This window comes from Calidris pugnax, unplaced genomic scaffold (genome assembly GCF_001431845.1).
Source record: "Calidris pugnax isolate Ruff unplaced genomic scaffold, ASM143184v1 scaffold51, whole genome shotgun sequence".
Lineage (NCBI taxonomy): Eukaryota > Metazoa > Chordata > Aves > Charadriiformes > Scolopacidae > Calidris > Calidris pugnax.
In genome coordinates, this window is record NW_015090797.1 from 4,055,765 (window position 1) to 4,081,060 (window position 25,296).

Here is a 25,296-nt window from a genome sequence, read left to right on the forward strand (position 1 = left end):
TTTGTTTCAGGCAGAGGTTCTCCTGGATGCCATGTTGACATAAAGACATGTTGAAGTATCACATCCAGTGCATTTTTTTTTTCTGAGATAATGACAAACTGAAACATTGTGAGAACTTGAAGATGGTAACTTTAGAAATATTTTTTTCTTTTTGAGAGGTAGTAATTGCTCATAAAGAGAACACACTAACACACTTCTTCGGTTGTCTAAAATTACTTGCAAGTAATAGAAATAAATATTTTTCTTCTTAAAACTACACTCGTTTGTAAAGTGAATGCTTTATACGAAAATCAAGCTTTCCAGGACCTCTGAAATAAATCTTTCCTTGATTAGTTCTTCTCTTCTGCTGCCCCCTCACAGCCTGTCCCACTACTGGACTGCAGCCTACTGTTTTGGCTCACTTTGCATATGGTGACACATTGTCCTTTTTACAACTGGGACATGAAAAGGCTCAGCTCATGGTGTTCTTCTGCTACAGACTTCCTCTTTGATCTTGAGCAACTTAATTAGCTTCTGTGCTGCTCCTGTACAGGACAGGACTGATTCTGCTATCTCAGTGTAGCTTGCTAGCAGCATTGAGAAACCACAAAATGCTCAGCAAAAGGAATAACAGAACTACTTAAGACAGCTTGTTATGGATCTAGTGGTGCAAATTTGAAGCTCAGTGGAAAAACAAAAGTCAAGAGTTATTAAATGGTTCTGTTTCTTCATTTTCTTCGATATGTCTATAAGTTAACAGACTCTGCATGTGCAGTGATTTTATGCTTAGGCAGTGTATATGGCACGTGTATGTGAACATGTGTATTTGTAGTTCTTCAACAATTCTCGTCTCAGACAATTTGTTGACACTTCCCTAAGTCACAGGAAGAATACAGCAGTGAAAAGCAGTGTAAATGCAGTTACGAATAGGAAAGAAAAGGTGATGTTGCTTATTATAAACAAATAAAAATTGTGGCAAGAACCTGGCAATTATTTAGGAGTGGTAGGATGTAAATAAGGATGCTGGAATGCCAGAAGTAGAAAATTGCTGGGTTTTGACTGGGAGGAGGCTGCATACTATTTTCACAGTTTACAGTAATAAAAATAATTCTAGCACTTGTGGTGACATAAAAGAGCAGCTGCTAAAATTAAACATTTTCAAATATTTGGGGTAGAGCAGTAAATTACACCTAGATTGAGTTTAAAGCTGAGAAATTTCCCTCATGTTTCATCTTTAACAAATCTTGGAAAACTGCAATATGTTTACCTTTTTAAAAACAAGACATTTATAATTCTTTTGATGTCGTGCAATGGATATATTTAAAAAGAGTAAATGTGACGGCAATACGGAGTCTATATTGCATACAGAAAGGCCAGTGCTGGGTGTGATCAATAAGGAATTGAAGACCGTATATCTTGTATCAATCAGCTGATAAAGAACATAGGTTTTTTAACGTTTGATAATAGCTTTGCTTGAGACTGAAAGTTTTTATGTTAAAGGTATGTATTGATACATATGTAGAATTCTCTAAGTGATTTCAGTTACAGTATAGAATGCTTGGCTTAAAAACAAAACCATGCCTGACACATGCAGCCAGTTATAAGTGGATTAAAAATTGCAAATTATTGGATCTGCAAAGGCATAGGACTCACCATCCACAGTAGCTATTTTTGCTGTTCTCCCAAGGATACGATTTCAGCACACTTCATTCAATATATTCGACAATACTTTTTGAAAAGTATAAAATAGTCCTTGATTAAATATATTGATAATAATGTTGAGATCCTTCTTGATTGCCTTGTAAATTATTACAGTTGAACAGCATAATTTATTTTAGACTTTCAAGTGAAAAAAAAAAAGGTCACATTTGCGCAGTGGAAACATATATTCAATAAATTAGTAAATCTGAAAAACATTTAAGGATCACAATGGAAAATGAATTGAACATGAATGAGATGCTTTTGCTAATTAGTCCAATGCAGTTCTTGGAGTATAGTTCTGGTAGTACTGATTAAAGAATATAGGCACATTTTTTCCTCTGGGTATAGTGCTAGTTAAATGATTACTAGTGTATTGCATTCATTATAGCTGTAAGAAAGAGCTAAGAAAAATAGGAAAGGATTTAGAAGAGACATAAAAGAACTCCTGAATGAACAAATGCCTCCTTTGCTCTGGGAAATTTAATAGGGACAGTCTAGTTAGTTTATCAACGATTAGATGGTGACTTGATCTGTTTGTAAATATTTGACAAAAGGTATTTCTAAAGAAAATATTTGATCTAGCAGACCAAATCCAACAAGATGTCTATCAATTAAATTTTTCACACTAAAGTTGGGATTGTTTTTTTTTCCAGGAAACTATTTTGTGGCATAAAAATAACATTTGATTCAGTACAAAAAATGCTTTATGAAATTCTCTGAAATGTGTTTTAGAAAAAGTCAATAGATATAATGTCTCCATGCAGCCTTATGATGGGTGATATATATGAAGATGGACATCGTTTGCACATTGTATTCTTAATTGCCCAATAGATTGCATTTTTATTTGCTCTTGTTTCCACTGTGGTAGTGGCCAGAAGCCTCAGTTCTAACAGAGTGATCAGAAATTGTTTACAAAGAGTTTAAAAAGGGCCATTTTAAAAAGTTAGCTGGAAGCAAAGGATGAAACCCTAAGCAACAGCCTTCTTCCATTTGTGGCCCTTTAGATGATAGTCTTCAGCTTTCAGAGTAAAAACTACCAGCTGACACTCAAACAGAGAAGAATCTCGTTATTCCCCAACAGACACATTTTTCCCAGTATAAATGCAGACTACTGGACAATTTTATTAGCATAAGAATATAAAAGTTCCTCACAGTTATAAACACATGACTTGGCGAAAGCTGTTACTCCACATCAGTATTGCTAAACTGGCAACTGGAATGGTCACACCTCAAGATTTTTCAGATGCTGTGGAGAAATCTTTCTTAACCCACCTTCTCCAAAGGCAGAGAGAAGAAACTCTTTATGCTAAAGTTGATTTTGTTTGGAATGGGATTTCTGTAGAAGCAATCTAGCAGTCTCATATCTTTTTATAAATTCCATTTCCTTCAAATACAGAGGCAGCATGTAAAGATGCAGTCGGTAAAAGAATTAAAATCCCAATTACTGTTGCCTGGGAAAATGATGACTATAATATCCTTTTGCCCATCAATAGGATGTTCTGTTCTCAAAAAGCACTTGTCCCTAGGGTTTCTGAAGCCAGGGCTAATCCATCAGCCACGGAGTGCAGTTGATTAAAAATTGTCTTCACGCAAGCCAATGGAATGCACAATGATGTAACTGTGGAGGAGGTAGCAATTCCTATGGTAGAATGACTTCCCTCCCCAACCCAACCCAAACATAGGTTCTGATGTTTGCCCAAATGTGAGCAACATATGTCTCCTCTTGAGACACTCTGGTTTTCAGCACTTCCTAAAACTGTAAGTTCTTCAATTGCGAACATGAAACGGCAGAATTAATTTCTTAAGCAGTTTTCTTAGAGATAGTAGATGAAATGATGGATGATAGAGGATCAGATTCATGCTGAATCCTGTAATTTTGTCTTCATAGCTACTGTGTTCTTGAATACCTTGTGCTTTTTTGGACTAGGAAGCCACTAGGATAACTCCTGCAGTGAGGAATGAATATTCATCATTGGTTGAAACCTGAGTCCAGATTTACATGTTCAGTTCCTTTCTGGGAACAGAATTTCTGGCAGTTCAGGGAAACCTGCTATCTTAGGGATCTTGTATCTTGGGATTAATATTGGATGAATCTGCTGAATATGTCAATTGCATATGGCAACATCTGGACGTGGGACAGGCTCTTCTACACACAGGATGGTAACAGAATAGGAGCTCGAACATTGAGAGTTTTGGATGACCCATCAGAAAGAGACAGTTTTTCACTTTTTTCTTCTTTTAGTGTTTTGGGTTTTTTTTACCTCTCCACAAGTAGCTATAAAATAAAAATATTGTACCCGGGATCGAGTTTAACTTCTGTTTCTTTCATTGCCACTGGAGTGGAGTCATAAGAATGAGAGAAGATACTGTGAAGCTGGAGGGAGAGATCTTTCTCATCTGCTTTTTTTTGCTGTACAGTGGAGTTAATGAGGCCTAAGAAATCAGTGGCTTAGTGATGACAGGCTGTATATTTTTAGTGGAAAATGTTGACTTCCTTTGCAGTAAGCATTCACAGTTTTCAAAGCTTTGTGAACTGTTTGGGCTTGAAAGCATGCCGGGAGTATAATGTGATTCAGTGCAAGCTACCAAGCAGATGCCGTATTTGATGTCTTTTTCCAAAAAATACTTTTCAATATTACTTATCATTTCACAGTGCTAGTATTGCTTTTCAAAAAGAATATTACAGTCACAGTACTGCCCTTGATATATGCATCTGTTTTTGCTTGCATTGGTGTACTTGTACAATTAACTAACTCCTAAAATGGTTTTCATTTTCAAGAGCTGATGGCAACAGTCGAGTTCTCGATTGTTCAGATTTTGCAAGTTGGGCTCTAGAGATCAAAGAGGGATGGAGGTGAATTACTTGATACATCTGTGTTGGCAAAGCATGACCATTTATGTCAATACGAGTATAGATCTGTGTCACCCAAAGAAAATATTGAATTTTGTGGATATTTTAGAGCGAACTATTGTGTGTATGTTTTCCTAAGGGAGTTCTCTGTGAAGTTTCCTATCTCCAGAGTGTGCGCATACATTTTATGCTTGAGGTAGGCTCTAGTCTTTAGCATATGGTAGCAATATTTGTGTTTTGTAATGTGGCCATTAGTAAACAATCCTTCTCATCTGCTGTGGTTTCTGTAACAAAGAAGGAAGTGAACTGCTGTTGATTTTACTGGTTTGATTTTAAATCAGTAGGGTCTGTCTGAAATTGGAATTAATTGTGCTATTTATTTTGAGAAAATAAGTCCCTTAAAGGACTCCAGGAATTTTTCTGTCCATCTAGTTACATAAATCTGTTTATAATTATTCCTAATAACTTTCAGTGGCAGTGAGACAGAAAAATTTTAAGTTGTATTCCTATAAAAATTGTTTCTTTGAAGAAACACGTCTTCTAATATGTTTTATGTAGGTGTCATATTTCTTGGTCGGGGAAGATAAAAGGTGATAAAAAATTACAGGGATAGGCTATAAAATTTGAAATTAAAAGATAGCATTGCTGATTTTTATAAATGATAGCCTTTCATAATAATTACTAAAACTGGTCATGCAAAAATGGGAGAGAGGAAGTTATTTTAAATGGAGGTTGTCGAGAACATTTTTAACATGCTCTTTCTGCTAAGTAATTCTAATTCTATCATTCATGTTAACACTCTCTGAACACTCACTAAGGAGGTCTTATCTTCAGAAACCCAGCTGCTCTTCCAGCTCATAACCTAACAGTTTATGGCTTAATACTTGCTTTTTGCTTTATTCCTTCACTCAGTCCTGGCCCTTAAAGAAGCCGACTTAAAGAATGGAGCCTAATTATTCTCCACTAAATGGAAATGCCTCCTGTAGATTTAAAACAGCTCTTGTTCTCTTTTTCTACTGTAGCAATAATGGTGAATCCTCTTTATTTGCTACCCAAATATTTTTCCTTCATCTGTTGCATTCTTTCAGGGTTCTTTTATTCCTCCCCAGCATCCAGTTTATTTTTAGCATTCTTCCCTGATAAAGCTTTTCGAGCGAACATGGATCTAATGATATTCATGCATCTTCAGTGCTTATGGACAAAGTAGTTGCAGCTTTCCAAAGCTGTGCATATGTTCAAATACCACTAGCTCTTCTTGAATTTGATTTTCTTTTACTGTCTTCTTTGGTTTCTATAGCAGAAATGCCCGCTCTGTTTTTAAGGCATTGGTTTTTTCGCTAGGATCATCAGCGGGCATTTCAAACACATATTTTTCTGTCATATTTTCCCCTTTTTTTGCTTCTAACGCATTCAGAGAAAAGGAGTTGGACTTTATCCACACAAATGAACAAAAAATAAATACAATTTTCTGTGGTCACAGGCATTGTAGCATAGTGAGATTCTAGCACAGATTGATTTAAATCACTAAGTAGCAGAACATGTTTTAAAGAATAAATGTATTCATTGTCTCATATTTGCATTTCATTTCCTACAGAAAAGTCAATTCATATTGTTTTGCAAACAATATCTTGATTATCCTCTAAATAAAGCCTGTATATGTCTTTCAGTATTATTTTTGTGCTAATAAAGTGAATAGACTGTATGCTATTAAGCAATTATATAAATTACCATAATATATTAAGATTTTTATTCTTTGTATCTTCTACTTTTGGAAAATAGGCAATGACATATCTCTTATTTACTAGATGGTTAGGTTTATAGCCATGATTTGTATCAAGCTGGTTTTAAATGGAAATGGATATTTAATTAAAACATGGAAAACAATATTTAAAATAGCTTCTTACTGAAGGAAAATATTTAGAATGTACAAAATGTAGTGTAGAAAGGAAGTATCATTTGTTGCTAATAAAAGAAGCTGACTTTCTCTAATAACCATGTCGCTTCACATTTTTTAAGCAGCAGATTTCAGCCAAACATACCTATTTCTTTAATCATAGACTACAGGAAAAAGCTTGTTTTTCAAAACTCTGAAGGAACTAGGTTTGGGTTGCACTAAACCAAAGTCTAGAGTGAGATATTCCTTCTGTAACTGCATAAGAGATTACAGCGATGGAAAGGTTTTTATTGTTTCAGTGGATTTCAGTTCCAGTTGCCTCACCCATTAGAACAATCCCTGTTCCACGGTTTAACTTTGTTGTCAAAGCTTTAAAGAAACAGAAGCAAAAGAAGCCATTACACTGACAATATTTTTATGTAAAATTAAAGTAATGATAGAAATACGTAGTATGGCCTCTAATGGACCCTGCCACAATTTCCGGGCTTATTGTTAAAATAAAAATGAATGAAAGCAGAAAATTAATATAGACCTATGTTTGGTTTTATTCCTGTGCTGTATCATGACTTAGACATTAACGGTTCTAATGCTGAGTATCATCAGTTAGTATTGCCAAACCTCACCAGGATGGACTTTATCACCAAAATAAACACAGGAGTCTCTTGGATATTGTCCTAGATCACAGTAATGAAAATCAGAATTTCCCATTTGAACAAGAAGATAACAGGAGTTGCAGTCTTCCCAGAGAACAGGAAGAGGTTTTCCATGACAGGTGATGTTGTATCCTCTCTTAGAATGGACGGTTAAGCATATAACAGTTTCTATTCTTTAGGCATTTTTAAATTTTTTCTGTTCTCCTCTCCTTAACTCTGGGGTCTGTGTTCTCACACTGTTTCTGGTTTTTTCTTCACTTCTTTGACTCTCAGACTTTCCCAGAAAACAGTGAAAAAATTCTCTTTGAAAGGAAAGACAAAAGCTGTGTAATTTGAAATGTCAGGTTTTTATTTTGGTGTAGGTGTTCTTTGTCTCAGGAGCTTAGCTATTGCAGTGATTTAGATTATATAAACCATCTATTATTTGTTTTCTGCTGACACTCTGCTGCTCCTTTAAGTTGTCTTTTTTGATAGTAAGCTTTGTTCATCATGTGGAAAAGATTGATCCAAACCAGGTGATGCTGTAAGCTCAGAACGTGTTTTGTGTTACAGCTTCTTTGTATATTTTGACAAATCTTTCAAGTATAAGGGAAAAAAGTTACAACCATCAGTTATAAATCTTATGACAATAGGTTCTGTCTTATCTACTAATGAAAATTTTTTAGTCTAATATGAAAATTATCTGGACATAATGCCAGTGCCATAAAACAGAGTGTATTCTCCGTTTGTGACGTAAGTATTAATTATTTTTTCTTTCAGTGTGAAAATAAATATTTAATATTACATGTATCTTATGGTGGCCATTAATTACTGACAACTAAATTGTCTCTATCTTTTTTCTTACAAACATGAAACAAAACTCATTACAATATTTCTGCTATGAAACATTGCTAAAGGCAAGAGAGTTAGAATGCAACTTCAGGTGTCTGCTCATCCCAGTAAAGGATGGGAGGAGGAAACCACAGGCAAACAGAAACATTGGGCTAAAATTCTTTCTGGCATGTGTCCGTGCCGCTGCTTTGAGTGTCTTCAAACTGTACCAGTGAGTGTGTGAACTATGGCAAATCTTGAAAAACCATATCCAGCTGTAGAGCAGTCTAAGGAAGGTATGTCAGCACGCAAACCAGCTTCGAGCAGCACTGGAAAACAGACCTGAGTTGAGTCAACAGAGGAGAATGGAAAAAAAGTTGCTTAATTTCTGGATTCATGCTAATGCTGTTTCAGCTGGGCTGTTTTAGGACACTAAGTGAGAATAGCAATGCAAGGCATTAAGAGTGCAAAGGTTTTTAGAGCCCTTTCATTCAAGCTTGCTGACCACCAAGGCTAATAGGATCCTCCAGCTATTTTCACAGCTTTCGTATCTGTTTAATAAAGCTGTTTTTTTAAAAAAACAATTAATCATATTTCCTTTTATTTTTAGCCAGGAGACTTTTTCTGTCTCACACAAGAGTACTCAAGAGGCTGTTTAATGCAAGTACTGTAGTGTTTGTTCATTAAAACATGTATTATTTAGAAGGCTGACAAGTAGCAGTGTGTATTACCTGAGAGACCAGAATTCCTTTTCCCAGGATATTCCAGTCTACCCGTTAAACAGGAAAGTGTGTGTTCTTAGCTTTACCAAGAAGTACTTATAAAATAGATGAGTCTGGCTCCCAAGAAGCCATTACAATCTGGCATGAAGTTACATATTTATAAATATTTCTAGAACACAGGGTCATCAGTTTCTCTTGTATAAACACACGTTTAGATACATAATAATCCATTAAAACTGAGGAAGAAAAATTTTGACTAGCTTCTGTTCAAAAACCATAGTTACACTATTTCAGTTACCTTTCAGGACCTGAAAGGGAAAATATGGAAGGCCTCCAGAACTACATAGAAACGGTATGATGAGGTACAAATATTTTTGAACGAAAAGCATCTATTTAGAATATGGCCAGATTTTCAGCTCATCTGGACCTCCAGATTAGTTGAATTTCTTAGAGTGAGCTTTTTATCTTCCAGGCACTGGCTTTTTTTTTTTTTTTTTCTTTTTTATCCCTGTACTCAGGACTTTCCAAGTTATAGGGAATATAACCCCCAGATCAGGATTCTGATTTGTTTTTTTTTTTTTTTTTTTATAAAGTTTGCCCAAAGCAGACATCTGAAGAAATGTCTTCCAATCGTGATTCAAGCCTTACTAATGCACCGGTGCAAAGCAAGCTAGTATCTTCCTTCCAGCAGCACACAAAGAAAGCACTTAAGCAGGTAAGCTTGTATTGACTGATAATCAATTGGCTTCCCTTTAGCATGTGTGTCAGTCTTATACGAATAACATCTCAGCAGAATTTCAAGGCGTTTCTGAGGATTTTTAGTGCTTTGTTTGGTGGTGTATTGCTGGGGTTTTTTTCTTCTTCTTTTTTTACCGATAATGCAGTCCTGCTATTTATTGTGAGTTTGATGGTTTTTAAAGTGCTTTTCAAGTAAGCAGAATTGTTTATATTATCACATCCCTGCTTTTCCTATGTAAGCATTTGTGTTCGAAATTTTATGTGAGGCTTAAAATAATAAAAAAAAAAATATTTTGAAAGAAGTTCTGCAGATAGGTAAGAATCTGGGGATGCCTGCTGTTTTTGTTTCTTTATGGTCTGCTAAGTAATTTTCGTTCATATTTATTGTATTTGATACTGCAGTGCATAAAGGTGGGGTAGTTTTTGTTTTTGAATAACTTGTGATTTGGATGATTTAGGTTGCATGACAAGTAGTAAAGCTTGGCAAAAATAGTTGATTATTGAAAGTCAGATATTAACTGGAAGCATAACAATGTGAAAATTATTTTCCAACAGTGCCAAATTAATTCCGCTTTCAGTCGGGCAAATAAGAAAGAAAAAATAAAAAATCATGATTAAAAAAAAATTATCATTATCTCCTCTCAATTTCGAGTATGTAGGAATTGTTTTAGTCTTGAGTGGTCTATAAAAAATGAAATACAAGTTTTCTAAAGTGTTAGCATAATGAGATGATGTTGTTTTAATTTTTCTCATAACTGCTTTCTTAGTTATGGTTAACAGAGGTTCAGTATTTCATGGGTAGTTTATTGCCGAGTTGTTGATTTAGGCTTAAGTTAAGCAAATCCTGTCCACATCTCCTCAAAACACTTAAGTATTTGTGCTTAGTTTTCATGTGGTTTCAGTTTAAAGTTAATAGACCTTTATCATTCACATAAGGTAATCTTGTACTTAGAGGCTTTGAGGAATGTAAAAGAAAATTGATCAGTGGGCACAAAGCAGCTCACTAACTGTGGGTAGTAGTGAAAAAGACACACTTTTTGGAAACTCTTCTATACAGATCTTTTGCGATACATGAACTTTCCTAGGGGTGGTGGGACCAGACAAAGGGAAAGGAGGGGAAAAAAAGAGCAAAGCCACAAATGTTTGAACTTGTATGACTGTTTAAACTCTACCATTTTTCACTTAGCAGATACATAGCACTCAGAATAATTTTTAAAAGGGCAAACTAATCAGAATAGCTTAATTAATATAAAAAGTCATAACATTGGTGGAAATACTTGAAAACATTCCCTAAGGCAGTAGGGTTAGAGCAACATCAGAAAGTTCAATAATCGATAAAAAGAAATTAGTTTTAATTAAATTGATAGTAATTAGATCCTGTACTTCAGAGTATGAGAGTATTATTACAGCTATCAGTAAAATGTTTTCTCTATGTACAGTTTTAGACAAATGGACATTTGTATTCTGGAATAGTAGAGGATTTTTGCTTTGTTTTCTCTAGAGTTTCAGGTGCTGGCTACACACTGCAGATTTGATTTAATTTGATATTGTAGCAGAGGGGAATTAATTTTAACAGTGATTTTATTTATAAAATTGCTGTTGAAAATTTATTCTTTCACTTTCCAATCTTTCTATTTCTTTTATGGTTATATAATAACTAAAATTTGTACAAAGAACCTGTAGTACCTTTGAATACACAAGAAACTTTAGACAGTTACTTGCAATGTTCCTCCAGCTGATACTAACTTCCTGGTTCCATGCTAAAGTAACAGAAGATGAGCCATCATCATGCTCTTAGCAAGTGCTTATACTATATAAACATATATATACTGTGTATATGTCATAATGGGGTCTTCCCATATTGCTTTTTTTCTGTTACTAAACAATCTTCACAGAATGAAATGCTACAAAATAGTCTTTCAAATAGTTTCCTACTCAATTTATTTAAAAACAGTGGGTTCTTCACATTAACTTCATCTTGTGTGTATTTGTTTTGGAATCCATTAAAATTAAAGCAAGAGGCAAGCTGATAATGTGCAGTACTGCTTGAAGATCTGAGCTAGAGTGAGAAGATTTTCTCCACTGTTTATCCACTTATTAACCTCTCTAGTCATATGTAATTCTCTTTAAAGTATTGTATGATGGACTTACATATGACTTGATTTTTAACGAATTCTAGAGGTCTATTCCTAGGTTTAGATTGCAAAGAGCAATCTCACATTTCCTTGTTCCAGCCTGCATTTTAGGATGTTCTCATGAATCAAATTAGTCACAATACTTCATTTCTTGAGCTATGCTAGGAGGTTGGAGGAAAAGGTATTTTCTGAGCCCTGACTCGTGGTTTCAACTTCTCTCAGGTAGCAGTGGATCTGGAATATTTTGCAGAGGTTTGGGAGGTTTGCAGTTGCAGTGGACTCTCACAAGGCCTCTGTCATAGTTCTCAGAGATGTTATTTCCTCACATTTCAAAGGCTGGGATGCCATTTTCATCTGGAAACTTTCTAGCTTCATTGCCTTCCACAGTGTCCTTGTTGGGAGAAAAGTTCTGAGTGTTTTGCCACTGAGTGTGTTTCATACTTCTTTATCGTTTTTGAGGGAGGTTCAGTTTTGCTCTTGTATAGTGTCTGAGTGTAATGACCAGCAAAAGAGTTCCCATTCATGAGGGTTCAGACAATAGCGTCTATGGTGGAGAGCTGCCTTTTATGCTTGGCTTTCTGATGGCAGATATTGCAGAATTCTGTTTCCCCTTTGCTGTTGGAAGTGCTTGGGTACACGTGCCCGGCTGTGGCTGATCTAGTACCTCTGAAAAGAAGCTTTATGGCATGCTGTCACACACTGATTTGCTATCAGTACTGATCAGTTCCATACTGAGTTACCTCCTTTTCACACTCGAGAGCTTTGGCATGCAGACCCATGTAAGGACCTCTTCCTGGGAAAGTACTGAACTACATCTGCATCTGCTAGCAGTGGTACATGGTCACACTACTGTGTGAATTGTTCTTGCTCTGGACAAGGCTAACTCAAGTACGGACATCAAGTCATGCCATAGTATCTACCATGCTCCTCTCTGGTCCAGTTTCTGTTCCATTGACTTGAGGTGATACTTTTTTTTGGAAGTCTTCGCTATGTACAGATTTGTCTATATCTATCAAGATGTTCTTGGAACATTTCTCAGAAGAGACGATCATACCTGCAAACTGGCCTCACGTAGGTAACACTGAGCATGTGTGAATATCCAGGACATTGAGGTGGTGTTAGTGTCTGTTGGACTCTGATAGCCAAGTATAAGAGCACCTTGTCCATCAGTGTACCAGTTGTTTCCTGGGGCAGTACCAAGAGAGGATAAAGAACTTGAAGATGCACTATTACGATGTCTGGGATGATAGTAGAGCTCCCAGACGTGGAAGAAAATCCTGCCTCACTTTTGGCACTTTGGAATCAGCACCAAGAAGGGTACCCATAAATTTTCTGTTGGGAGAAGAGAAGGATACTCCATTCAGACTCAGGATCTGAATACAGACCAGGACATGTCTGAGACTGTGCTGGGCATCCAGATCTCTTTGTAGAGACAGAAACTCCAGAGACAGCAGCCAAGTGGGTTTGGGAGGAGAGAAGCTCAGGAAATAAGGGAATCTACACAAGGTATGTTACTGCCGCTGGTTTGTTTTGTTTTTCTTAACTTTGGGCTTTGTCTGCATGCTTGGTGGCTGGGTTCATATGTGTGCCACATAAAGTGGGTAGATGCAGTTTTTTATTGAGAGGGAAGGCACCCATCTGTATGATTTGTTCTTATAATAGAAGTAGCAACTCCACACCCCTTTTTTTCCAGTGGATGCTGTCAGACCCCAAGCAGTAAGACAGCTATGGGGAGGTTATGGTCTGGCTCACATGTTGCTTCTGAATTATAGGATGTTAGAGCTGTATAACTCCAAATAACATTTCAGTCTGACTTTTCTAGCACAACTGTAATTATTATTATTATTATTATTATTATAATAAACCCAGCCTGCAACCTGAAGCAACAAGAGGCTAAATTTCAGAGCAGAATAGTGAACAGTATAATTTAGCCCTGATTTACCCAAATTCACAGGAAAGTTTATCAAGATTTCTTTGGGTTTTTTGTTTGTTTTTTAAGGACACAGGTATCCTAGTGCCTAGGTTGGCACTGAAGGTAGAATCCTGATCTCCCTTGATGCTGGTGCGGTTTTGCTTTCCTGTCTTCAGCTCAGGCACGCTGCTTATCTTGCTTTGAGAGAAGAACAAGAGCAAACTCACCAGTCTTGCTCCCTCTACACTCATTCTGTTAGGACTTCTTTCCTTGACTTACAGCCAGATGCAGGTTATCTTGAGGCATTTAGCTGTCCATAGAAAGTAAACCAGTATGAGTCTGTCTGTGGTGTCTATCTTTTGACTCATCTGAGCAACTACTCACTCACACATTCTGATACAAGCCTGATAGGTTTGCCTGCCCTCTTTTCCCTTCCTTGCCCCCACAGAAACAAAGGTGACAGAGGAGATAATTATGATTATATCCTTATCACTTAGAATTTGAGCACAGGGTGTCTTCCTGAAAGCCTCTGAAAATCCACTGTCAACTGAGAGGTATTTTTTGTACTGAATTCCTCAGTATAGAGAGTTTGCTGCAGCTTCTCAGTGTCTCTGTTAACCATTTTCCTATGTTTCATTTCAGATGCTACAGATTTACCAAGCCTCAGTTGGAAAATTCTGGCTCCCTAGCTGAAGCATTTGATCAGATGTCTGGCAACATAAGTGGTGATTCTTGACAAATTTTCCTGTCAACAAATGGAAAACAAGGAAAACATGTTGCTTTTTGACTTCTAGAGAGACATGGGAAGGGACAGTGGAATTTACAAAATACATTCAGGAAAATGGAAGTTCGAAGATGATAAACTAAACTGATTTTCTGATTGTCAAGACAAGTCTAGGGAAGAGGACAGAGAAACTATGGCAGGGAGACTGCATAATGGGGAAAAGAAGCTGGAAGAGCAAGAGTTCCAGCAGGAGCTCTTCAGGGAGTACATGCATTGCCCGAAGGCAGGCTGCACGGTATGTCCCTCTAAAGGTCCCTATGCATGGGCAGCATGAACCAGCTGCTCAACAAGTGCTTTGGTAAGACGCAAGTTTATGGGACTTTCTTCTGGTCCTCAGCCCTTACCTGTGATGGAAAGCAAGGAACAGGAATCCACACAATCTGTGTATTCTTTTTGTACCGCTTTTTAACTAGCTCCCAGTTGCTGGGGCATTCTGCTTGTTTGTTTTTCCTCTGGGGTTGTTTGCATAGCATGCTTTTTTGCAGCTCTCCTGCATGTCTCTGTTTTAATAAATGTGTTTTCCAGAATTTCTTACTCTGAGAAAAAAAGAACTCTAAAGCAACTGTAGAACAGTACCGTGTTGAAGCGTAGTTGCCCTTCTACCTCACTGTAGGGCAGTGTCCCTCAACTGAAATGTGTCCTAGTATGAACATTACCTTTGGTTAAATCGGCCACTGCCTCGTAGTGGAATGTTCCCAAATACAGTTTGAAGGTGCTGTCTTTGTTCTCTTCTGTAGATACAGTTGCTCGTCCAAAGTCGCAGACAATCAAGGTGATTATAGCGGCCTAGTTCTAAGCATTGAACTTGTCTGATAATGTTTTACTGGGGAGCTGTTTAAGATGAATGGGTCATAACTACTGTATTAATGACAAATATAATCACTTGAGAAGAGAGTCCCATTTGTTTGGTATGTGCATAGCAGTCAAGCTTTTCCGATTATGTTACTTGATTTTTCCATGTAGTGGCAGTGAGTATCTCAGCAAATATCTTCTTTTGGGCCGTATGAAAAGATCAGCTTTTGATTTGAATAGTTTATAACATGAAATATACCCAGGTGAAAATGAATCATGCCTTGATTTTGAAGTGCATCCTAGAGATGGTTGGCCTTTTCAGGGAAAGACAGGAGTTGGAGCAGCCCACAACTCTTCAGAGCCCTAGAAAGCCTCCTACAAAAATGCTGACAAGCAGTTATCTACAAATGCAGTTCCAGAAGCAGTTGGGTAGGTCCCCAGAAGGCTGCGTGCTCGAGTGTGTGGGCATGTGGCAGAACTCAGGATGAAACAGGATGTCTGGCAGAAAGGCATTGCGCTGGAACTGCTTACATCGCTGCAACGTAAATTGGTGCACCTGTGTCTCTGAGAGGTAACGTGACAGGGTATTTTTATCTGGAGAATGGTAGCCTAGCCCTGTGTATGCCTTGGACCCTTTGCGGAGTATGTTTGCAAATTTGACCTAATGGAAAAAGTTGATTACTGTTTTAAGATTTTTGTATTGACATTGCTATCTTTACTTTAGTTCGTTTTTAAATTGCTTTCTACAAACTGTTTCCTTACCTCGATGCGTTTTGTTGTGCCAAGAAAGAGATTTCCCTGCGGAGCACTTTTCAACTGATTGATATTATTAGTTTAATACTACACAAGCAATTTTACAAAAAAATCAACACTCTTCTCTTTGGAAAAAAGTGTCACTGAGTTGATGGATATGCCATCATCATTCCCATTCACATGCGAGTCAGAACAGACATTGAACACATCATATGGGTTTTTGTTCTTCTTTTCTTTCTGTGGTTGGGAAAGAAACAAAAATGGTTACTTTGCAGTCTATCATGGTCTGCAGCAACTGTAGCTGTGAATGCATTATTGCTTCCCTATAGAAGATAGTGCTGGCTTGCAGGTGTACAGACGTGCACATAGACACACGCATTTTCTCTGTCTCTGCACCATCAATATCCAAGAACTTTAGTTTAATGTTGGTTTATGTACAGATAAGTGTTCAGTTGTTAATGTACACTGTAGTTGTACAGAAAGACTCTGACTGCTACTGGGACCTAAAGAACAAATACTCAGCAAGAAATTATTTTTGTTCCAGATACAGATATAAGCATCACAGGGTAGGAGGATGACATGGAGCAAGAACAGATGCTTATTTGAGAAATTATTAGCAGAGTTTTAAAATAAACCTTACGTCTCCAAACTTCCAGCCTGGTGTTCCACCACTACTTTTCGTCTCCAAATGGTCGGTTGTGTACACTTGGCACCAATACTGCTATGTTTGGTGTACATGTCTGGTTGGAAGTAAATTAATTTGCTCTGTGCTTTGGAAATAGCACTTTGTAGCTGTTTCCATAAGACATCTTTATTATTGTTTTAATGTTACGTTTACATGCTTATAACTGAGTACTTTTAATACATGGTTAGTATAACAAGTAGTGGCATCTTAAAAACAATAATTTGTTTATTCTTCATGATTTGTGATGCTTACTGTTTTATCTTAACTGCTCTGTGTATCCATGAAACAGGTTGCCACTGAGAAATTTTAATTTAGTAGAGACATGGGAATTAAAGGCTGTCTTAATTTTACTAACAAAATGAGGGTGAGAGAGAGGACGACGGCTGAATTTTATGGTTGTGTTAAGTGAATCAGTGATAAACTGTAAATCTGTTTCATCTTTGCCAATTTGGGATCCATGACCATGATGTAGAGTTGTTATTTATTTTATGCAATAGATTTTTCTCCATGTATTGTAGCTCGTGTTTTTCACATGGCAGAACGGAAGAATTCCATAGCTTTACATTTCTGATCCACAATGTGTGAAATTTCAAAGGTTATGTTTCATGATATGAGTTCCAGAATGTAGACTTGACATTTATGGAACAAATAGAAATCTGGGATGATGTTGCTTAATGCAGCCAAGTGTTACATATCTTTGTTGTTAATAACTTAATTCCTAACATTCTCAGCATGTCATGCATTTAAGCTCAAATGAAAGTGGTTTTCTGCATTAATGGTTTATCTCTATGCTGCATTTATTCATTCTGAATTGAAAAAATGTGGGAAAGAAAAATAATAAAAAAATATCCTGAGCAGCAGTAAAATCGGAGCGTAGATCTTGACATTTTGCTTCTGGTGCTCTTTTGGGGGTTTATTTTTCCCCTCTCTCCCATTACCTTTTAGTTTATATCGTTTCCTTTCATTCCTACCTCAAGGACGACTTTATTAGTTTTTACTGAAGAGATCAACCATTTTGACATATGGGTGAAGTCTTTCCTGTGTTAAGATCAACTAAATATGAAATGATTATTCTTAAGAACAGATAATGACATTCATGAAACCTCCAACACACTGCTATGCTCCAGCAGGGGCATAAACTCCCCAAAAAAGAGAAGGAGACTTGCTCTTGTCACCTCTATATAAAAAACTGCTTGGAATTAGAAGATCACTGTTAATTGCATGGTGTTTTTCTTTTGCCATCTATCTTCAGAGTTTGTGTTTTCTTAATACTCACCTTTTTATGTTATTTTGAGTTCTTTTGATGAAAATGGATTGATAGGTTACTTAAAGATTTTGGCAATAAAAATAATTTCATTAAACAAATTAATTATGCCAAGCCCTGTATAATGACTGTGGCAGCGTTATTCAACAGATGGTCACAGGTTCATTTTTATGAATGGGAATATTGAGAATTCTCCATATTCATTATGTTCAAGAGATTCACAGATGTCCTTTGCAAATCTGCTTGTGAAGGCTGGATGTAAGTACTATATTTTGGTGGTGATTTTAAGAGAGCTTTTAATGTTTAACTTCTATACCACATGAACTTTCATTTTCTTTCTCTCCTTTTTTTATTTATGTGCTGTACAAGTAGGATGGTAGTAATGTTTTGCAGAATTCTTCAACAGTGATCACTTCTAGGAATTTACAGCTTGCAGCTTTTTTAACTCAAGCATTTAGCACAAAGTTATTGAATGCATTTGAAATGTAAACATAGGGTCTCATTAAAGAAAAATATACTTTATGTAAGCTATCATATCTGCTATATGTGTTTCTCTCACTTTCCATAGTAAAAATGACACCTTATCATTTGGTAGAATCATTGGCTCTTTCTTGCAGATCTGTAGGCAGCCGAGCTAGGAGGTTATATATCTCTAAATATGGATGAGATGCAAAAGGCTGCGTCGGTAAAAGATGTCGATGTAGTTTGTGTTAGTTACCGTTTCTGTATCTACAGTGAGATCTGGAACCATTTTGCTTTGAAATCAGTTATAAAATTTCTCATTTTCTTCAGTGCTAGTTACAAATTTGACTCATCTACTTTGTGTTTATTCCCTTCACCACAGGAGCCAAAACTAGAGATTTATTTGATCATCACTGAATTAGCTTGGTGCACTAAAGGCTCAATATAGCAAAGCGTTTGGTGTATGTTGCACTTTGAGTAATCCCATTGACTTTCCAGCTAAGAAGAATTAATCTTGGGATAGAAGATTCTTGTCTTATCCTACAGTAGTCTTGTATCCTAAAATTAATATCCCTCAGGCTAAGTGTAAAGAAGTTATATATTCGTCCTCAGCAGAGACTGCACAGAATGTCCTTGGTTTATACTTAACTCCTTCTGGTTTTTGGCTTTACTAGTAACTATGCATCAGTCGGCAATTTCTCCCTCTGCTGGGTTGCTCCTAGTGTTGTCTTGCAAAGACTTGTCTATCCAAAATTTCAGACCCTGCACCTTTAAAGTCAAAAGTGAATTTAACACAAAATTGTTGTGATTAGCTGGCAATAATATGTCCCACTAAACAGGATGGCTGAGCAAAATCTCAGCCACCTCTTTACCCTGCACATCAAATGTTAGATTATGGACTTGATGCTTTTGAACCCTCTTCCCCTGCCTCATAGTCTTCCTTTGACAAGTGAAAAGAATGAGGGGTGTAGGGAAGATTATTTGTCTATTCTCTGGGCACAGTGTAATTCATTGGCACTTTATGTTAAAACTTTCACTTAGATTTTGATGTCCGCATGGTTTTAATTTTTTTTCCATTCTACGGGCTGTCTCTCAGGTGTCCACGTGTGTGTCCCTTTACTGTCAGCTGGAGTCATCTCGTACAGACTGATGTCCAAACTTAATTATGGGCCTTCCTTGGTGGTCATTTGTGTTGTGAAACCGGAGGAGATGGGGGAGGGCCTGGCAGTGAAACAATGAATGTTTGGCAAAAAGAGAAACTCTGAAAAGCAAATGTGTATCAAAGGGAGGTGGTGTCTTTCAGGTTTGTGCTTGATCCTCAAGTGTTGAGGTCCTTAGCCTGTAGCTCGGGAGTGGGCTATGCCTCAAAGTAAATAATTCTGGTAGCAATGTTCACCTGCTCCCAGCTGTGTTCCCTGCTCCTGTAGCTCTGGGTGTCGGGGCAGTGCTGGGATGAGCCATGCTGTCTTGCATCAGTGCTCTGTGAGCGTGGGGCGGTCTGTGCTTCTTGGAAGTGCCAGATCAGTTGCTTAAATGTGTGCTTAAGGTCCACAGATGGCCTTCCTGTAAGACGAAAGAAGGTAAGTGATGTGCCTGACAAAGATTGGGTACTGCTGCCCTCGCTCCAGCAGCACAAGGTGTATGAACACAACTACCTGCCATTGATGGTGGATACACTGCCGCCTGCTTTCTCTCACTCGTGGGGGTTGAGTCTAAAGCCTTGAAAATCAACTGTGAGGCTTTGCAAAGAAATTTTTCTGCTTTGTCACAGCGGCTGTATAAATCATTAAAATGGTATTTCCTTATGGATGTTGGCAACAAGGCTGTGGTCCCTTGTAGAGGTGGAAATTGTCTTCAAAGGTGAGGAAGAGGCTGGAGGAGAACATGGGGGATCATTTGGGCTCTTACTGGTTTGTCTAGGGAGGATGACACTGAGGACAGATATTTCTTCTCTTTGCTTTTCATAAGGTTAGGCTTCAGGGGAAGCCTAGTGGCTTGGGGAATCAGGCTGTGGGGAACAACACCACAAAGTTTGGGTTGTGGTTATATCGGTATGCTGTTAGCACAGAAGTTGGCTGTCTTCTCAGTTAATTTTTAGTAGACTCTTTGTTACTGTCTCAGTGGTATTACTGTTAAATAAGGATCACTTAGTTTGACACTTAGCTTGGCAGGACTGTGCACTGGGGGTAATTTTTTTTAATTTTGGGGAATTTTTGAGAAATATCAACATTTTTGAATTTTGTGTCCACAAGTCTGGCTGTGCTTGCTCAATACCAGTATGAATTTTCTGTCTCAAAAATGTCTGTAATATAAGCTGTTCTTCAGGGCTTTCTGCTTGCTTCTTTGGTTCAGTGTAGATCTGACCAGCTTCTTCTCTTTGTTTGATTTCAAGTGTTCTAATTTGCTTTTTATTGTACAGTGCTTATGTGTCTTTTAAGAACTGTACTATAAAAGGGGTTAATCGATGAAATAGCTTTTGTGTGGCTTGGTGTATTTTATGTTGTATAGTGTGTTATTTAGAGGAATGGAGTGATATCGATTTCTTTTTTTTCAGAGGTTTTTTTTTTTATTTAGCTACGTGAACATTTTGGAAAGATATTACAGATTAATTGAAGTTACAGACTTAAACCTTATAAGGCATTAGTCATTCTTGCTTGTAAAACCTACAGGAATAATTCCTATTAAATATGTTCCTTTTTGATATAGTATTACTTTAATAAATCCCCCCCTAAGATCATAACACAAATAACAGTTACAAAAAGAGAGCGCACAGGAAGATTGGAGAAAAATAGACAGGAGGATAGGAGAGATCTGTATTAAACCCAGCCCATTCTGATTAATTCCAGAATTTTAATGCTTGCAAATGTAGTAATTGGCAAGTATTCATATTTGTGTGTTGTAAGATCTTTTGAATGAGATATCATTTTCTATATAAAACAGTCTGGCAGGTATTTGCTATTTCTAATCTTTAAATATTTTGTATTACATTATCAACCCTGTATTCAATCCATTTATGAAACACAAAGCACTCCCATTTGTAGAGATTTATTCTTGTATCGTTTTTCCCCAGATTTGCCAGAACACCATCATGTTCGTGTTCTGAAGGTTAATGCCCAAAGTCAAGCAGACAGTAGCCAAGTGCTGCAAGGTTTCCAAGATTAGGACTGATTCCCTTCACAAAAATAAATGATTCCTGCCATGTTCAGTGATTTTGTGCAGCACTACTCACGGCTGAGTGAGTGCATCAATACTGTAGTCCTTACATGCTGTACATACTGATGACACTCTGTGTTAACTTGATTGACTGAGCAGTATACTGGAGAGGATGCACCTGCGAGAGATGTGCAGACATATATATTTTTATTCTGGTTTTGAAACATTTATTTTACAGTTTTTTCACTTGGAAGTCTTAGTTTCACATTCCAGGGGTTATCACGTTGTGCTGTTAAGGTAGAGCAAACAGTTACGTGCTTCTTTGTTGTCAAAACTGTATTGGAAAATGATCTAAGGTGCATCTTCTTTCTCCTTATAACCAATAGCCTGATTTTATATTTTAAAGGAAAATGACATAAAGGGGACGAGTGTGAAGTCTGGCAAATCTGTAGCTATGTAAATTAGGCTTATTTTAAGAGATTCAGTTTAATGGTAGAGAAATGTCTCGTTTAATTCACTTATAAGCATTATTTTTTGTTACATTTTTATGTTTTGTTATCGTTTTTGTAGGCTTTAAGACAACAGCAGAAAAGAAGAAATGGAGTCTCAATGATGGTAAACAAGACTGTTCCTCGTGTTGTTTTGACACCATTAAAGGTGTCTGATGAGCAGTCGGATTCACCTTCAGGTAAATAGCTAAAGGACTGTTTGCAAGATCAGCTTTAGCCACAGAGCCTTCCTCTGAGTCAGCTGTGTAACATACTGAATTTGGAGCTGCTGAAATAATATTTCCACTTGGTGGCTTTGTTTAATGTCTTTATTTCCTTATCAAATCTGATGTCTCAAGGATGGAGATTTTTCTTTAATAAAGAACTGAAGGCACACAGTAAAATGACAGTTGGTAATAGCAGCAGCTTTAAAGGCATGCAAAGTAAGATTTTGTTTGGCTCTGGAACTCTAATGGAGGACCACATGCTGGTATTCAATGCCATAAAAAGGGGGAGGGGGGGGAAGGCAGGCTTCTCTGTGAATGTGAATTTGTGTCTCGATTCTGCATTGCAATACTCGGATCCTTTTGTTAGCTTTTCTTCTTCTGGTACTATGCTTATCACTGCAGCATAACCTTGACCTCTAGTTCTGGTGGTTATGTTGCTTCATTTTAAGAGATTTCTATGTTTATGTTTAACACAAATTGACAATTCTATTTCCAGGCATATCTCTTCTATAAATGTTTCTTCACCAAGAAATAATCTTTTTTCTCCTTTAGATTGCTTTACAAGCCCCGTAACTTGAGGTTAAAATATTTTTAAAGATATCTCTTGGGCATTATAGGAAAACGTTATTTTTATTAGATCAGTGAACATTTTTACTGACTGCAGTGTTCAGTAAACCTTAGTTTTCAGCACTTAAATGATTTATTGATCTTTTATTTCCATTTCCTCTGATGATGAGGAATCCTATTGTGACCAGAAAGGTGTATTGCCTTTCATCAAGTAGATGTAAAAATTTTTAAAATCCTATTTTTGTTTTGTTTACAGTGTAGAGGGTGCTGGGGGGATTGTTGTTACAAGTGCATCAGTATCATGTTTGGGGGTTTTTATTTTCTCCTAAGGATCTGAATCTAAAAATGGTGAAGCAGATGGTTCTGACAAAGAGATGAAACATGGGCAAAAGTCTCCAACTGGAAAACAAACAAGCCAGCACTTAAAAAGGTTAAAAAAATCTGGTTTAGGTGAGTAGGAGTAAAATAAATATCTTACTTGTTATTGTAATACTGATATTTTTCTAAAGTCTGTGTTCTCTTAAAAAGTTCTATTTTTCTAGTTTATGTAACTGCTTTTCAAACTCAGCAGCTGACCATTTCTCAAGATGCCATCTTTCTTTCTGGCTACCTGGAAAAACCATGGGCAATTTTTTTTCCCCCAGAATGATTTTCTGTAGTTGGTTTTAAAAGTTTGTCAGACCTAAGCAACTGCAGGCAGAGAGGTCATTTATCAATTAGCTTGGGATTACTGCATTATGATTTTTTGGGGGATGGGGGCGAGGTGTAGCAAATATTCTTTCTTCCTGGTAAATTTGTTTGCAGTCTAATATGTATGTATTCACAAAGATAATAGGATATACGCTTACATACCTACCCTATTAGAAGTTAACCCTCTTTTTTTCATTTGCATTATTCCGTGTCATATAGACATTTGGCATATTATTTCTGGTTGACTCTCTTTCTTTGGTTGCACTGTTTCTTCAGTTGGATCCTTAATTATTTTGAAGCTACATCTCTTGAGGTGGTAGATACAGTTTCTGGTTTTATTTTCTGTGTTTTGTAGCAAGATTCATGGATGACGATCAGTAATTAATGAAGAATTTTCTCTGAAGAGATGCTAAGAGTAAATTCTCAGTAGCTCCATGTGATAGGCAGATTTTCCTGCTCTGCATGAAATATAATTGGAAATGTTCCCTAAGGAGCAGAAAATGTAGTGTTCACTAAGCCTCTTGTCTCAGCTAAAGTAAAGTAGAATAATTACATAACTGTTTCTTTATCTTTATAACGGACTTTTGCATTCAGCACACTGCTGAATCATTTAGAGGAGTATTTTGCAATGTGGCCATATTGAAAAAGTTATCAAACAAGTTTTTGTAGTGTGTATTTAATGTCTATTTTTGTGGGGATAAGATTGTTCTTCTCGATTAATGATTCAGCCTAGTTCTGTTTTTCTAGATAGCCATTCTGTAAAATAGCTTGAAGGTACTTTATTTCCTAAATATCATAGTTTGGTTGTTCATTATGCTATTGCCAGTTCCTGGTGAACTATTTCCTGCAAGCCTTATTGTATCACAGCCTCCTGTGAAAGTGTACTTTGGTTTTGTATATAATCTGTCTGCAGATTAGTCATCAGTCTCAGATGGATAGCTAATTCTCTATGTTGATCAAATGGTATTATTCAAAAATTAAAACACTCCCTCAGTATTACAACTTTTGCTATGCAAAGATACATTGAATTCTAGATTATTTCCTGTAAGTGTTCTCTACATTCAAGACTGAAATGTATAATTTGATATATACATTCTTCCCCATCCCCAGATATTTCATCAGCTGTTGGCTGATGATATCAAATGTAGAATAAATTCATTACAATTTTTGTGGATTTGAGAAAAAATCCTCTGGCCTTTTGGGCCACCATACTCAGAATGTGGGCACCTATCTGTAAGGTTTAAGGGTTTCTGTTCTTGTACCTGCTGCAATATTTCTGTTAAGACATAGTATTTCTTCGGATACTAATAAACCACTTCTTGAGCATCTTTAAGAATAGGTCCAGTGTCCTATATAGTGCACAATTCAGTTCCAGACCTTGTTTGGTTTTCTGAAACTCTGCTGATCTCCCCAACATTCAGTGCACGTTGTGTTTGGTAGACTTGCTGAGCTCCCATTAAATATGATTATTTTTTCCCCTTTTAGTCAACTTATTCTGCCAATATGTGATGTCTATCCTTTTCCTATTTTGATTTTTATACTTTGATGTAGAACCATGGCACTCCCATCCTTTTCATAGTTAATTATATATGTTGGAGACTAATCTCTTTGTTTCCAAGGCTGTAAGCTTGAGCTTCTCTCTCATCTTTCAGGTTCTATTTCTGATCTGGGCAGTGAGCCCCTCAAACTCTGGTAGCAACTACGTAAGGATTCAAAAGGTCTTTCTCTGTAGAAAACAATCTAAAAACCATTAGCATATGTTTTGTCATAAACTCCTCTCAGAGTTTAGCTACGCAGTCCTGGCATACTCTTGTCATATTCCACAGAACAACTACTTTCCATGCTACTCCCATATACTTCCCTACATCTGCTTACAAACTTGAGACCTGCACTAAAGGTCCAAAATTAGCCATAGGAAGGGTGCAGGAGAGAGAATTTGTTATCCTTCTGAACAGATTTTGTTTTTTTAAAGTATGGCTGTGCTGGGCATTCACAGTGAGCTACTGGGCTATCATCCGAGGAACAATACGCGTACT

At 36.9% G+C, this 25,296-nt stretch overlaps 1 protein-coding gene across 4 annotated transcripts in view; it reads left to right on the plus strand.

Moving 5' to 3' along the window:
* ASXL3 (additional sex combs like 3, transcriptional regulator) overlaps window positions 1-25,296 on the plus strand; it is a 100,557-nt gene that overhangs the window by 34,185 nt on the left and 41,076 nt on the right. The window contains exons 1-5 of one of the 4 annotated variants that reach the window (XM_014936995.1): window positions 9,226-9,325; window positions 12,242-12,989; window positions 14,038-14,414; window positions 21,859-21,976; window positions 22,901-23,020. In XM_014936995.1, the coding sequence (XP_014792481.1) occupies window positions 14,313-14,414; window positions 21,859-21,976; window positions 22,901-23,020 (340 nt within the window). In that variant the 5' untranslated portion in view covers window positions 9,226-9,325; window positions 12,242-12,989; window positions 14,038-14,312. Of the gene's footprint in view, window positions 1-9,203; window positions 9,326-11,559; window positions 12,990-14,037; window positions 14,415-21,858; window positions 21,977-22,900; window positions 23,021-25,296 lie in introns of those variants that run through there. The other 3 variants (XM_014936994.1, XM_014936993.1, XM_014936992.1) reach the window with 3 other exon arrangements.